The following is a 15,239-nucleotide window of genomic DNA, read 5'->3' on the forward strand; positions in this document are numbered from 1 at the left end:
TGGGTTGTGGGTCTAGAACACCCCCCACCCAACACATTTTATGCTCAGAACTCTGGCTTCAATCTACAAAGTAAGAGCCAACCTGGCCCTGTGCCTACCTCAGGGGGAGTACCCCACCCCCAGGGGCCTCTTGCAAGTGGCATGGCCAGTGTTTTAAAGCCACTCTTTCTCTGCCTGCCTTCTGCCGTAACTAAGACACTCAACTGTTGCTTTTTTCAAACAAACTAGAACTCTTTCAAGTGTATTGCAAGAAGCCTGACCATCTTAGTTCTTCCTTGCCTGGCCAGGTATGGCAAGGCTGGGTAGGGTTGAGGTGGGGTCAAGAATGGCCACAGTGGGACCCACCCCTAAACCCAAAGTCAGAAGCAGTAGCCATGTCTACAAAGCAGAGGCTCTTTATTGATACACCAGAAATCTGGGCACAGTGGGTTTCTAGGTAACAAATCACCAACATACAAAACCTTCAGCATGGACTCCTAACCCATACAAAATGATTGTCCTTGTCATATGGAGTAAGGCTGGGGTGGGGGAGGGGAAGCAAGGAGGAAGAGGAGAGGCTAGGTACTGTTCCCCCAGAGTGCCTTTGCCTCATAGGGAGGCACATGTTGCCATAGCTGCCCCTGCCAAGTTGTGACACAGGGCCACAAGGTCCCAGTCAGCTGTAATGGGGGGTAAGGGGGGCATCTGAGCTAGCAGGGTCCTGGAGCCCTCGGCTCACAGCCTGAGTGACACCTGTTCCCTGCTTGGCTGGCAGGTTTGAGAGTCAGCTTGGTTAGCCCACGGTGACCCTGTAGGGACAGGTGTCCTTAGTCTGCATGACTGGCTGGAGTTTGGCCTATTGGCGCTATCTCCATCTGGCCCCTATTCACCACAGGCTAGACAAACATCTTTAGTACCTCCCTGGTATTGAGCCCAGTTCCCCTAGGCTAGGGGGTGGTGGTGGTTTCAGTGCCTGGGGTAAAGAAAAGGCTTAGACTAAGGCTACCCCTCTTCCTGCTTCCACTCATACACAAAAGCTAAGGCACCCAGCTGTGCAAATGAAGTCCCTTCTCTGGAGAGGGCTGTGGGCTGGGCTCCAGTGAGGCTGACAACCATCTAGAGTTGAAGGGGACAGTGTCAGTCTCCTGACTCCTCATGGGAACCAGTGGTTCTCAGTGATGCAGTTTTCCCAGGGTTCTGTGCTTTATTTAAAGTGAAAATACCCTCTTCCCAGCTTAGACCTGGAGTTGGTGAGTAGGGAGCTGGATTAGCTCTGCCCACCTACTTCAAGTCCCAAGCAGCAGGTGGCTGGAAAGCCAGGTTAGCCAGGATGCTCAGTGGGGTGGAGGCTGCTTCTCCAGCTCTCCGCAGCGCTGCTGTCTCTTCACCTCACTCACTGGCAGAACAGCAGGACAAAGTGACCACTGCTCCCACTCAGCCACCACCCTCACCACTCCCATATGGCTGCAGCTGGCCTGACTATCCTGCCGCTACCTTGCTGGGATGTCACAAAGAATTCCAACAAGGCACTGGGAGAAGGCAGCTAAGTGTTCACCTGACCCTCCTGCGCCAAACATCCTGCTCCTGGAACCTGGGGGGAAGCCAGTCCCCCCTGCACCTCAGTCCCTGAAGCACAGCTATCCTACGTGCAGTGGATCCAGCGGCTGGCCTGGGGCTGCTGTGACGAGCAGTAAGTCCCTGTACCGTGGCTCCATCCCTGGCTAGTACTAGAGGTGTGAGGAAGGGCTGGCCGCTGCCCTCAACACTGGTCCAAATTAACCACTGAATCACAGAAAGGACTTACCAGAAGCAGTGCATTTAAGGCACTGGCCACACCCCAGCACCTGGGACCTGCCCTCCACCATCACCTAGGACACTGCACAGGATTTCAGTGACAGGGCAGGAGCGGAAGTGACCCAGGAAAGTATGTGCTTTGCTACCAGGTGCCATCTCCTGCTGCCCAGCAGAGGCCTAGCTACATGTGCTGTTGCCCTCCACCTTGCTTCCCACTGGGTCCCAGGCACAGGTCCCCCAAGAGAACCTTCTAGCACTTTAACGTCTACACATAGCATCCCACAGGACTGGGTTTTTTTCCCTAGTGGTTTTGTCCCTAACACCAGACACAGTCGCTGCACTATGCAGTGGGGAACTCCGGACTATGAAGCCAAGGCGGTGGTGGCAGCGGGAAGGCAGTCAAGGGTTGTCTTGTGCCCACTGGGAAGGCTGGCACTGCTGGGGTGGCACAGCCTATGCAAGGGGCCTCCTGAGAAGGGGCTTCAGACTTTTCATGGTAGCAAGAGCTCAGCCAGCCCTGGTCCTCTTGTCTAAGCTGACTGCTGCTCAGGAAGACAAGGCAAAGCAATTCAAACTGGCCCTGGCTAGTCTTTGTAAATATGTGCATATATCTGAATGTGTCTATATATACACATCCTTTCGACGATACACTGTAGTGACATAATACTATCATGTTATTGCATAGAGAGATGGCTTGGCAGCCCAGGCTAGGTGATGGTCTGGGAGCGCTGACGACTGCCAGGGCACTGCTGGGTGGTGGGATGGCTGCCCCCGAGCTGCTGGTGCTGTTCCTCTTGCTCACGGGCATGCTCCTCGTACCATTCCTAGAACAGAGGCAGGTGCTGCTGACAGCTGTCCACCTGCCAGCCTGTTTTCCCAGTTGACTATGGGGATCCATAGCCCACAGGGGGCAGCAGAGGCTGGGTGGACAGAACAGGAGCCTTGAGCCCCACCTGACTGGGAAGGACACCCACCACCACCCTGGATGCTGGGGATTCAATAGAAAACAGCCCCAGACCTGCTTCTTATTAAACCAGAGGCTGGAGCCCTGCTGCAGAAATGCGTCAGGACCACATGGCCTCTGCAGGACGCCCAGGTACAAATGACCTTTTGGAATTCACAAAACATTTTCCCCAAGGTCTCCCTTTTTTATTCCGTTCTGCACCCAAGAAAACCAGGCTCAGAGCAGCTGCATGTCACCTTTGCTCAAACACTGCTTCTGCCACCCTGATGGGACCCAAGGGCCTTGTGGAACCCCAGATAGAAAGGCAGCAGCTTTCAGGGTCTGGGACACTCAGTAAGCAAGGAGTTAAAAAAGCTCCCCTACATTTTAAAAACAACACAAGCTACAGACCTTCAGAGCCTAAAGAATACTTCCAAGTAACCCCACTGTTGTGTCCCTCATTATGAGATGGGAAACTGAGGCCTAGGGCAGCTCAGCAGGCTTAGGGAAGTGGACAGGTAGCAGTCTGATGCATATGCCTGAGTGTACGCGACTAAGCTGTCCCCACTTACTTGAGAAGCACAGATTGTCCTCTGTCACCCTGGATGGGTCCAAGTGTCTGGCCACAAGTGCAGTAGCCCTCACAAATCTGAGGAACCTGATAATGACTTCTTGTTCTGGGGAACTGCAGCCCCACCCTCCAGGCTAGTACTGGGGAAGGTACAGAGGTCCCTGGAGGAGAGGGAGGAGTCCAAGGGGGCTCACACATAGTGGTGAACCTCTGGGTTCTGTGGGGAGGGCATAGTGTCAACCTGCATGGTGCTCGGACTTAAGAGTTGCCAATATGGGGGACTAAAGAGATGGCTCGGTGGTTAAGAGCACTGATTACTCTTACAAAGGACCCAGGTTCGATTCCCAGCACCCACATGGCAGCTAACAACCGTCTGTAACCCCAGTCCCAGGGTTCTGACCTCTGTAGACACTGCACAACATGAGTGTACTTACACACATAGAGGCAATACACTCATACACATAAAATAGAAGTAAATAAATAAAATACTTTTTTAAAAAAAGGAAAAAAAAAAGTTGCCAAATATGGAAAGACTGGGAGACAGTGGAAAAAAGAAAACCGACTTTTCCTTTTCTGCCTTTAAAAGCCACTGCCTTTAATCTCAGCACTCAGGAGGCAGAGGCAAGTGGATATCTGTGAGTTCAAGACCAGCTGGGGCTACATAGTGAGACCCTGTCTTTAAAAACAAAAGCCAGGGCTGGAGAGACAGCTCAGCAGCTAAGAGCACTGGCTGCTCTTGCAGAGGATCCAGGTTTGATTCCCAGCACCCACATGGTGTCTAACAACCGTCCATAACTCCAGTTCCAAGGGATCTGATGCCCTCTTCTGACCACCTTGGACACTGCATGACACAGATACACTTACCTACATGCAGGCAATACATGCATAAACATAAAATAAAAAAATAAAATAAAATATTAAAAAAAAAAAAAAGCCAGGGCCAGAGAGATGGCTCCTCAATTAAGAGCACATACCACCCTTAACCTGGGTTTGGTTTCCAGCACCCACATCAGGTGGCTCACAACTGCCTGTAACTCCAGTTCCTGGGGATCCGACACCCTCTGGCCTTACCCAAGCATGCTGAACATAAACTCATGTGGGAACACACACATACACATAAATAAGAAAATAAATTTTTTTAAAAAGTGCTCCAAACAATCAAAATGCCTGCTGCTCTGAGCACAGCAGGGGCAGGTTCTGCAGCACTGTGCAGAAAGGAGGAGGCAGCTGCCCTCTGGCTGCAGGTCCTGCAGCTGGCCTGGTCCCCTCCCTCCTGTCTCTTATTGCTCACATCTTTAGCTAAGAACTGCAAGAGGTGCTGGCACCAGTGAGGGGCTAACCAGCCACACAGCAGGATGGATGGGAAAGTAGCCACCTGGAGCAGACCAAGGCCAAGCAGGGCCTCAGTCCCAAGTCCCATGTAGACCCTAGAGTTTTCCAAAGCCCACTATAAGGGTCCCTCCCAGGGTGGCAGCCTATGAGGGCACAGCACAGCCATGGGCTCCTACCTGGATCTCTTCCTGGTACATCTTCAGGCTCAGGTCACTTTTAGTTCTTGATCTCCGTCCCAGAAACACCAGGGAATTTTGCTGGGGAGGGGCAGAGGCTGTGAGGAGTGCATGGCTGTGGCTGGCACGGCCTCACCTGCGCTAGGGCACTAAAGCTGCACCATGGGGGCCTTTCCTACCCCACTGGCATTTGCAAGGCTACAACCAACTTTACATGGTAGAGCCTGTACTAGGCCAGCACCTGTCCACCCCCCAACTGCAGTTGCAGAGCCGATGGCCCCTCACCTGGTATCTCTCCATCTGTGAGAGGGTGCTAAGCAGCCGGGTAACATCAGAGGAGGCTCCTCGTACCTCACGGTAGAGCTCCAGGATGGCAAGCAGCTCTTCCTTGGAAATTTCCTTCTCAAGGGTAATGCCACCATCAACTGAATATGGGGAGAGCTGGGCTCCCAAACTGCTCTTCACATACCCACTGTGGGGTCTCCACCTTCCCTCCCAAGCAGCACCCACCCTGTCCCAGCCACTGGGGAGCCTCCTTCCCCTCCCCTTGTTAATATGTCAGGAGGGCATGTCTAGCCAACAGCATACAGGGGACAGAGGGCTTCAGGGAGAGCTGGGTATGGTGGCACACAGTAATCTCAGCACTTGGGGGAAAGGGGGAGGTAGAGCAGGCAGATCAGTTCAAGGCCAGCCTTAGCTACCTAACAATTCTCAGGCTAGCTTTGGCTACACAAGACATTATCTGAAACAAACAAACAAACAAACAAACAAACAAACAAACAAACAGATGGCTCTGAGAGGGAGTTTCCAAGCAAAAACAAGAGTCAAATGGCATTGGGGATGCTGAGACAGAAGGATGGAAGCCAGGCCCTATACAGGCTAGGGAGCACTCTACACTGAGCTAAGGATGGATGTAGGGACACAGATGACTGTGCAAGCAAGGGGAAGTGATGCCACCATACAGCCAGGCCACAGGGCTGCAGAAGGGACATTGTTCACCTCCATAGTCAAATGTTCACACACAGGCATGGAATGGTGGTCTAAGTGTATTGTAGGGAAAAGGGGCAACAGCTGACAGGAGGATTAGCTTGTCTTGCTGTCCTGGCTCTTACCCAGAGACATGGACTCTCAGTGGTATGTGCTGGTGAGAGTCGGGAGGGCAGGACAAAGGGCTGGTCCTCCCATAGTGGACCTTCTGAACTCGGCCCTCTGAGGCCATGGCAGCTACGGGTTTTACATTAGGTGATCCTAAGTGCTTTTCTGAGATTAGATTGTCTTTTTTCTTTTTGGCTTTTTAAAAACATTTTATTTATTATTTTATTTTACGTGTATGAGTGTATTGCCTACATGTATGTGAGTGCACCCATGTTGTGCAACGCCATTGGAGGTCAGAAGAGGGCTTTGGATTCCCCTGGAACTGGAGTTAAAGATGGTTCATAGCTGCCATGAGGGTGCTGGGAATCGGGCCCGAGTCCTCTGTAAGAGCAGTCAGTGCTCTTAACTGCTGAGCCATCTCTCCAGCCCCTTTATTTGGCGTTTTCAAGACCAGGTCTCCCTGTAGCCCCAGCTGACCTAGAACTCACTATGTGAGGCTCACTATGTTCAGGCTGGCCTTGAACTCACAGAGATCCGCCTGCCTCTGCCTCCTGACTGATACTAGATGTTTGACAAAGCAAATGAGAGGCCTGGACAGACAAGCCAAGCACAAAAGCTAAAGTGCTGCAGGCAGGACAAGCAGGCAAGCAGAGTATGGCAGCCGGACAGCGGGCAGCAGTGCCGGGCACGAGGCCCACACAGACCTTCTGAATCCTGGCTCTTGCGGCTGTAGTTCATCCGGAAGACGAAGGCCTCCAAGATGAAGGCTACGATGATGGTCATCACCACCTGCCAAGGGACGCATCGTGTGTGTCTTGGTTGCTAGTGAGGCCCTTCCTCAACACTGCAGCCTGGGAGGACCAAGAATGGCTGAGCCAGGACCTACCATGGTCACGATGTAGAAGGTCATGAAGTATAGGCGGCTCCAGTGTGACGTCTGTGAGGTGATGCCTTCCTGGGGGGTGGGGAGCGGGGGGAGGGGAGACAGTGAGTGAGCCTGAGGCATCCCCTCCCCACTCAGTCCAGATCCAGGCAGACAACACCTGTTCTTCCCTGTCCCCTCCCTGATTTTCCAATGGGTATGGGGACAGAGGTGAGGGCCTCAAGCTCCCTGAGTCTGAAGGTTCTTTCCCATCAGATACCAACCCCCACCCCATCTACCCCCAGTGCTTCCCATGGCTGGCTGGAGCCTGGACTGGCACAGATAGTCCTCATCTGGAGTTTAAGTAATAGAAAAAAGGAACTATTCTTGCCACACTCTTTGCTTTGTATTTTAGAGACAAAGTTTCTCTACAGTGGCTTGAGTCAAGTGATCCTCTTGCCTCAGCCTCCCAGGCAGCTGGGACTATAAGTATATGCCTTAGGGTCAAGCATGGCACACTGTTGACTGACAGATGCCTCCACATGGTAGGAGACACTGGATACCCAGAGGCTGATGCCATCTCTAGCTGTCAGAAGTACACAAGGAAGGGAGAGACAACAGGGGGCAGAGCCCAGGGTTGGTGCCAGACACACTACGGCCTCGCACTGAGATCAGGACCCCACACTCTGAGGAGTCAGGAAGGGAAATGTATCCCAGCCCCGTGAGAAGCAAGGGGTGGTGGGAGTCTCAGACCTTACCATGATGATGTACCAGTTGTTGACAACCGTGAGCTCGAACAAGGTCACTGCAGGGAAAGTGGGGAAGCCTCAGGCCAGTGTTGGGGGCCTCTCAGCCCCCAAGTGCCTGCTCCACAGGGAGTCCTACAACCTTAACCTATCCAAGAAGGCACGTGCTTTGCCTGAACACCCCAAGAAGGACCAGAGCTGGCTGGGATGGGTGGTGGGTAGAGAGTACCCAGGCTTTACAGGTACATATGGTGACCAGGAGGGGCTCCCTGTTCTCCAGAGGCTACATTCCTCTACCCCCTAGGTTCTTCCAAGAAACCAGGGCACAGAGAGGAGCTCCAGAGCTGGGGCATCACCAGCACTGAGGCGCACTGGTATGGTTGGGGCCCCAATGATTGGCACTGACAAGGGGCACCCCCTCCAGTGAGTGCCTGTTACCTCTCTGTTACTGTGAGGTCTGGTGGCTGAGCGAGACCAGATCTGCCTGGACTCCAGTCACACAACACTGCTACGAGGGACCAGAAAGGGCTGGGGAAGGAAGGTCTCATGCAGCTCTGCAGAGCCATCCCTAGGCCCTGCAGGACCAAGGCAGTAAGGCCAGGAGCACCCTCTGAAGCTCTCACTCACCAAAGCTGTTGAGGATGTTATCGAAGTTATTGAGATAGTAGTAACCCTCATCCACCACGGTCTTATTGCCCACTGTGTGATTGAGCCATCGGTAGGCATCGGCCACAGTGCTGGTGCTAGGAAGGGAGAGGAGGGTGTGGGGTGGGGAGGGGGGACACCTGATGACTGGTCCCCTCTACCAGGAACAAGCCTGCAAACCAAGTTCTAGCCAGGGCCTTCCCAGCCTCTTAGTGCTGCCAATGTCCCATCCCATATGCCATCACTGGGCACTTGTCTCTGTAGCTGGCAAGGGAGGAGGCAGTGACAGGTAGGGGCCACCTCTGCCCTCCCAGGCATCTCAGAACACTGTGCACATGTCTCAGCTGTGGCTGCACTCTGAGGGGACCCTGTGTGCCATGCTTGCCTTTATACTGTTCTGTTAAAATCCGTGCTGCCATATGTAAAAGTCTAGTGCCCAGGCTAGCAGGGAGTTTTCTAGGAGGCTGTGTCCTGAGTCCCCAGCCTGATGGGCGCATGCACACTGAAGGAAGGTCGAAGTCAGAATGCAGACTTGAGCACCCTGGTGACAGGTGTCCTGTTGAGTTACTGACCATTCCTTTGGGTTCTTGGTACCATGCTCAGCTGGATGCCCCTGGGGGCCACTGGTGACTGTGAGTTGTTGGTGCTAAAGACCTCGAGGGCCAGTCGGAAGTGGGGCGAATGCATCAATAGTGGAACACATTCATTTCCCTTTGGAGGATCAGGAGGGGCCACAGAGGCGTCAGCTCTACGACCTTCCTGCCACATCTCATTCCCTTGTCAGCTCCCAGCCTCTCCTGGAGTTATGGGGAGTGGGGTGCTCCAGTTCTGGGGAAGTGTGTGTTGACTGAGGTCTGAGTTCTGTAGAGATGTCTGACATTGGCCCCCAGACTAGAGTACCAGCTCAGGAGCAAAGAAAGCTAGCCCTGCCCAGGCCCAGGGCTCCCCATGGAACTCACTTGCAGCAGTTGGGGTAGAGCTGCCCGTAGAAGAACTCCATGCCCACAATGGCGAAGGAGTAGTAGAAGGTGAGCAGTGTGAGGCCAAGGCTGGGGAGGTAGAGGGACAGGGCAGTCAGGGCCAGACAAGGCAGCAGAGGCTGCAGCATGTCCTGGTCCCTGGCGCTGACTGTGGGAGGCATGCCCCTAGCCCTGGCCAGGTGACCACCGCAAAGTGCCTGCAGGGGAGGGGCCGCATGGCTCATGTCAGGGACACTAGGGACAGATGCCCCTTGACCAGAAATACACCCCTTACCTGTGAAAGTGGGCTCACAGGTGACCCCTTACCTGTGAACGTAGACACAGGTGATGAGTTCACAGTTTCCTGCCCTTCCCACTACACAGTTCAGTCAGGCCAGTGCTGCCAAGGGACCTGTGTGGTCCAGATTCCATCTCCTTGAAGACCCCCCAGACCCTGAGATCCAGTCCTTTCTGGGACTCCTCTTTGCCTCAGCTCCCCCTGGACCCCGCATAAGCCTCATGCTGCCCAGACCTGCAGACTGAGAGGTGGGCAGTACCTGGCCATCCGCGGCAGCAACTCAAACATGGTGTCCAGCACGTTGCGGTAGCGCTTCTTCAGTTTAAACAGCCTGAGCAAAGAGAAGACCGTGGTGCTTGGACCTCAGAGGCAGGAGTGTGGCTGTAGCTTCCTTCCTCAGATGCACCAGAACCCTGCCCTCCTCTCCTCACAAGAGGACAGGGTAAAGGGGCCTCCCATATCTGATCCTGCTTCTTTCACCACTTACTAGCCCTGGTACTGGACAGGGGAAGTCCCAGGACACTGGGGCAGCCAAGACCCTCTGAGAAGTTACAGAGTTGTGCCAGCCTCATAGCATGTTATATGGCAGAAAGAGGCAGTGGGTCCCCACCAGAGTGGACATATGAAGCCAGAAGCTCAGACAAGCAGGACAACCCCAGGAAAAGGGCAGATGTCCACACCCAGAGACTACCAGGAAGTGGGTGGGAGGAAATGGGAGAAACAAACAGCAGCAGACTTGCTCAAGTTGGTCTTGTAAGGCCTCCCTAGCTCCCTCCTGGAAGGAATGGCCCAGGAAGGGACATGGCAGTCAAGAAAGCCCTGGCTCCTGATGCCATGAGAACCCAAACCCTGAGGAGAAAGGCATGGTTGGTCTCACAGGGCCATGGAAGGTGGGGAAAGCCATGTGAAGATGCTCTCATAGAGACAGGCATGTGCAAGGGGCCCTGGCTATTCCTTCTGTCCCTCAGAGGTGAGATTCTCTGACTCAAGACAGGGCAGGTGAGCTGGGTGGGTCTTTTTCTGGTCAGGGCATTGGGTGCCCCCACCTTACATGCCCCATGCTAAAGATGGTGGCCCTGGTACTAGCTGGTGAATCGCCTAGCCAATCCCAGGGCTTCCCACATGCACACCCCCGCCCCTGCTTGTTCCCAGCCCTGCAGGTCACCTCAGCAGCTGGAGGGGACGCAGGACCACAATGAAATAGAAGGGCTTCATGTTGAGGGCCAGAGCCAGCAATCCCAGGAAGGCGAATGCCGTGACTGAGAAGTCGAACCTGGGGCCAGGGGAAAAAATCACTGTCAGTAAATCCAAGGCCTCCTCCACCCACCCTGCCTGCCCTGCCCTCAGCTGGATCCCAGAGTCCACACACCAGCCACACATAGAAAGGTTCCCAGTACATACTCTATGGTCCATAATCAGTCACCTCAGGATGCCAGTCTGCCACCCTGGGACCTCTGAGGTGAACCGGCCAGGCCCTAACCACAGCTCAGGTCTGGGCATCAGCCTCAGTGCTCTGACCCCAGGGCACACATGCCTAGGAACTGTCTCTTGGGTCCTATGTTGAGTCTATGGGCAGGGGGCAAAAGCCAGCCTTGGCAGACCCTAGGCATCTGGACACACTGGGGCCTGTTCAACCCCCAGGCAGGACTTGCCATGAGTCCCTTCTCGAGCACTGGAGGCAGGCCCACATCCTTACTGTCCTCATGTGACACACAGGGCCAGGAATGGACCCAGGGCCTCATGCCTTGATAAGCGTCTACTGCATACTTTTTTTTTAATTTCTTGTTTTTGAGATGGTATCCCACTGTGTTGCCCAGGCAGACTTTGAACTTCTGGGCTCACTACCTCGTCTTAAGTAAATGTGGCAGAGAGACATGCATCTGAGGCTTCTTGCTCCTCTGACCTCTTCTTCCATCACTGGTTCTATTTTGATGACCCAAGGCCTCGTGCGCACAGACTGACTTCACAGGTGAGTTAACTTTAACTAAAGGAGGGTAGGTAACCTCCAGAGCCACAGTGAGGCCATGTGTTTTTTTTGGGGGGGTTTTGGTTTTCTGTTCATGTACCCCAGGCTAGCTGAAAGTGGCCTTGGACTCCTGATCCTCCTGTCTCCACCTCCAGCATGCCAGGATTTGCAGGCATGTGCCATCACACTTGGCTCTGCCACATGTTTCTTTTCACTACTAGCCAAGGAGAGGTGAGGCGTTCTGCAGCCTTTTTGCTTTTAACAGAGGAGAAAAAGCTCAGTGACACAGAAAGAGCCTGTCAGCCTCTGATACTGGTATGAGAGGCCCTACAGGCTACAGATAGAGCCAGACTCCAAGGAGGTCTTGAGCCACAGGCAGACTGGCTCCATATAAGAACTAGCTGTCCTGTGACCTTCAAAACATGTACCCAGAGCTTCCTGGCTGTCGGGTGTGGGTGGGGAGAGGACTTGTGGTTGGTGTGACCATCTCAGCCCTGTGTGACCACGTGGTCTACTTACAGGTTCCATCCAGAGGATAGGTACTCCACAGGGCCCAGGCCGGCCACCTTCAGGAAGAGCTCCACTCCATAGACTGTAATAGGAGGAGGAAGTGAGCAGTGATCTGTGCTCTCTCTCTGGTCTAGAGAGAGGGCAGTGGACCAGGCAGTGACAAGGCTGTGGGTTATTATAATGAAGGGCCTTCTGTGGCCAGGGGGCAGTCCATGATGGACCTGGGCTCACTCTGGAGGACATCAAGAAGCACAGGGAGTTTAAACAGGGTCAGAGGGTCAGATTAAACCTCCAAGATAGGGTCCTTTATGGGAAGAGCCATGAGATGCTAAAGCCAGTCATAGCTCTCGTAGCCATGTTTAAGCTAGCAGCCAGGCAGAGCCACATCACACTTACTGGTGAGAAAAACGAGGTAGCTCCAGGGCACATGCTTGGAGAAGAAGTTCCTGCCTAGAAAACAGAGAAGCAGCATCTCAGGGTGAGCCAGGTGCCAAGCAGGACAAGGTCATTCCAGTCCCTGGCTGCAGCTCACCTTTCAGCATGAATGTCTCCACTAGTATCCACACCCCATTGATGGTCACAACCAAATCTGAAAGACAGGCCATGAGAAGGACAGGATAGGCCGGCCTAGCAGCCTACAAGACACCTGCAGGAAGCCCTGGGGTGTGAACAGAGCAGGGCTGTGCCACACACCCACTTGATGGGAATTTCTCCTCCACTCAGCATTTTTACTCTGGAACAAAGTCAAACAGGCTACTCCCTGAGGAAACAGCCAAGAAAGGCTAACAGCACCATCTATGTCACTAGAGTGACTCGGTTAAGATGTTCAGATGATTCCAACTTGGTAAGAAAGATGGACAGTATACAAGGGCTGGAGTGTTGAAAACATTTTTTTTTCTCTACAATTTAAAATGACTACATAAACTACACAGCAACTGAGCATGCACGAGCCTTCCACCCAGTACTCTGGCCTCTGGGATCCACCCAGTACTGGAAGCTATTCAGAGGGTCACTATGTACACGAAGTCAGTAGGGACTGGTGGAACAGACTGACACATTCACAAATGGCATGCACCTACCACAGAAAGTTATGCAGTCATTCTGTATATTACTATGCAATGGTCTCTACTGCATCCCACTGAGAATGATTAGCTAAAACACATTTAACTGAAAACAAGCAGGAGAATCTGGCTTAAGTGTGGGTGGGTTTTGTTGTTGCTGTTGTTTGTTTTTGAGAGAGGATCTTGCTATGCGCCCCAGACAGGCTTCAAATTCTTGACAGGCCTCCTGTCGCAGCCTCATAAGTGCTGAGATTACAGGCTTTCACCAACGTAATCAGTTCTTACAGTTATAAAAAAAAAAATACCATTTATTTATTCACTCAGTTATTTGGTTATTTGTGTGTGTGTATGCATGCACGTATATGCCACAGCGCACATGTAGAAATCAGAGGACAACCTGTGGGAGTTGGTTCTCTCTCCACCATGTGGGTTCTAGGAAATTGAACTCTGGTTTTCAGGCTTGGCAGCAACTGCCTTTACCTGCTAAGCCCTCTCCCCGGCCCTCTTAGAGCTTTTAGAGAACAGAAAAATAAGCCATAAAAGTCACCCACTGAGGAGGTAACAGGGATATAGCCCACACTTCCTTGAATAAATTTTGTTTTGCAGGTTTGACTTGAAACCATATAAATATGCTACACAATTTTTTTAAATTAATTTTTTTTATTATTATTTTTATTTTATGTGTATGCATGTATTGCCTGCATGTAGGTAAGTGCACCCGTGTTGTGCAATGCCTGCAGAGGACAGAACAAATTGTCGGATCCCCTGGAACTGGAGTTACAGACAGTTGTTAGCTGCCAGGTGGGTGCTGGGATCAAACCTGGGTCTTCTGCAAGAACAGTCACTGTTCTTAACCGCTGAGCCATCTCTCCAGCCCCTAAACATGCTATATAATCATAACACGAAACTAAATGAAAGGAGTCCTAAAAATCAAAACATGAAATAAAGAAGCACAAACATGTGCTAGGATGACATGCCCACGTGGGTGACACTGCAGGTGACACACTGTCAAGCCTGTGCTGGGGTTGCTGCTTACACTGTGGGACAGAACAAGCCAGTAAAGTGCTTGTGCTGCTGAAAACCCCAGTTTTCAGTCTGGGAATCGGAAGTCAGACTGGTGACGGAAGCAAAGCTGACCTCAAACTTTTGCCAATTCTTCTGCCTTACCCAAGTACAGGGATTACAGTCATGAGCCACCACGCTTGGCTGAGTTTTTATTTTTTTTAATTTTATTTATTTATTTAATTTTATGTGTATGTGTGTATTGCCTGCATGTAGGTAAGTGCACCCGTGTTGTGCAATGCCAGCGGAAGACAGACGAGGCTGTTGGATCCCCTGGAATTGGAGTTACGGACAGCTGTTAGCTGCCATGTGGGCGCTGGGATTCGAACCTGGGTCTTCTGCAAGAACAGTCAGTGTTCTTAACTGCTGAACCATCTCTCCTGCCCTGAGTTTTTATTTTTGATTAACTTAAATATAAACTACCACATGTGACTATGGCTACCACATCAGATTACACAACTCTAGATATAACTGCCAAATTATGGGAAATAAGTACTTGGAGATCAGGCAGAACCCAGACAACCCTGCTTCCTCAACTAGCTACTATAGGAGGCCAGGAAAGGGATGCGGAGGGAGTGTAGACAGAAATGCCCAGAAGCCCTATCAACCAGCCACATCTGGGAGCACTGGAGTGAGGGTCAGAATCCCCGGAAGTGACCACAAGACAAGTACCGGCACCAGGTGCTGGGCACACAATGGGTGTCACAATCACTCTGCCTCTGGGCATGTCTCTGTATCTCAGATGAGAGAGAGAGAGAGAGAGAGAGAGAGAGAGAGAGAGAGAGAGATAAAAGATGAAGGATTAGAAGGTAATGAGTGTTTGGGGGAAGAAAGATAATCAGGTCAATGGGGTTGTAGGACTGCCCAGAGAGGAGGTGTGAGTTTAAATGAAAAGAATTCCAGGACAAGAGCTGTGAGTAGGAAGCACCAAGACTCTGGGTGGGCTGGCTTCCAAAGGACTCCAGAAAAATACTTAAAAAGATAGATCCTCACCACAAAGAAAGTTAAATTGAAGAAGCTGGGAAAAAACCCAGAAAACAAAACAAAACAAAAAACAGCTCTACTGGGCAGGCATCTAAAAAAGAAAGGAAAAGAAAGAAAAGGATGTCTGGGTGTGGTGGTACATGCCTTTAATCCCAGCACTTGGGAGGCAGAGGCAGGTGGATCTCCATGAATTCAAGGCCAGCTTGGTCTACATAGTGAGTTCCAGGCCAGCTAGGGCTACAGGGAGACCCTGTTT

At 52.1% G+C, this 15,239-nt stretch overlaps 1 protein-coding gene across 4 annotated transcripts in view; it reads right to left on the reverse strand.

Annotated features, from left to right (window-relative positions):
* Positions 1–379: 379 nt before the first annotated feature.
* The window catches only part of Tpcn1 (two pore segment channel 1), a 61,678-nt gene continuing 46,818 nt past the window's right edge, over positions 380–15,239 (reverse strand). The window contains exons 16-28 of one of the 4 annotated variants that reach the window (XM_008847478.3): positions 12,409–12,465; positions 12,273–12,326; positions 11,886–11,958; positions 10,566–10,673; positions 9,660–9,731; positions 9,103–9,192; positions 8,126–8,241; positions 7,511–7,557; positions 6,777–6,845; positions 6,595–6,679; positions 5,081–5,220; positions 4,796–4,876; positions 380–2,597 (exon numbers count right to left, since the gene is read on the reverse strand). In XM_008847478.3, the coding sequence (XP_008845700.1) occupies positions 2,481–2,597; positions 4,796–4,876; positions 5,081–5,220; positions 6,595–6,679; positions 6,777–6,845; positions 7,511–7,557; positions 8,126–8,241; positions 9,103–9,192; positions 9,660–9,731; positions 10,566–10,673; positions 11,886–11,958; positions 12,273–12,326; positions 12,409–12,465 (1,109 nt within the window). In that variant the 3' untranslated portion in view covers positions 380–2,480. Of the gene's footprint in view, positions 2,598–4,795; positions 4,894–5,080; positions 5,221–6,594; positions 6,680–6,776; positions 6,846–7,510; positions 7,558–8,125; positions 8,242–9,102; positions 9,193–9,659; positions 9,732–10,565; positions 10,674–11,885; positions 11,959–12,272; positions 12,327–12,408; positions 12,466–15,239 lie in introns of all 4 variants that reach the window. The other 3 variants (XM_029570578.1, XM_008847479.3, XM_017801766.2) reach the window with 3 other exon arrangements.

The sequence above is a fragment of the Nannospalax galili genome, unplaced genomic scaffold, assembly GCF_000622305.1.
Source record: "Nannospalax galili isolate Female #2095 unplaced genomic scaffold, S.galili_v1.0 scaffold120, whole genome shotgun sequence".
NCBI classification, from domain to species: domain Eukaryota; kingdom Metazoa; phylum Chordata; class Mammalia; order Rodentia; family Spalacidae; genus Nannospalax; species Nannospalax galili.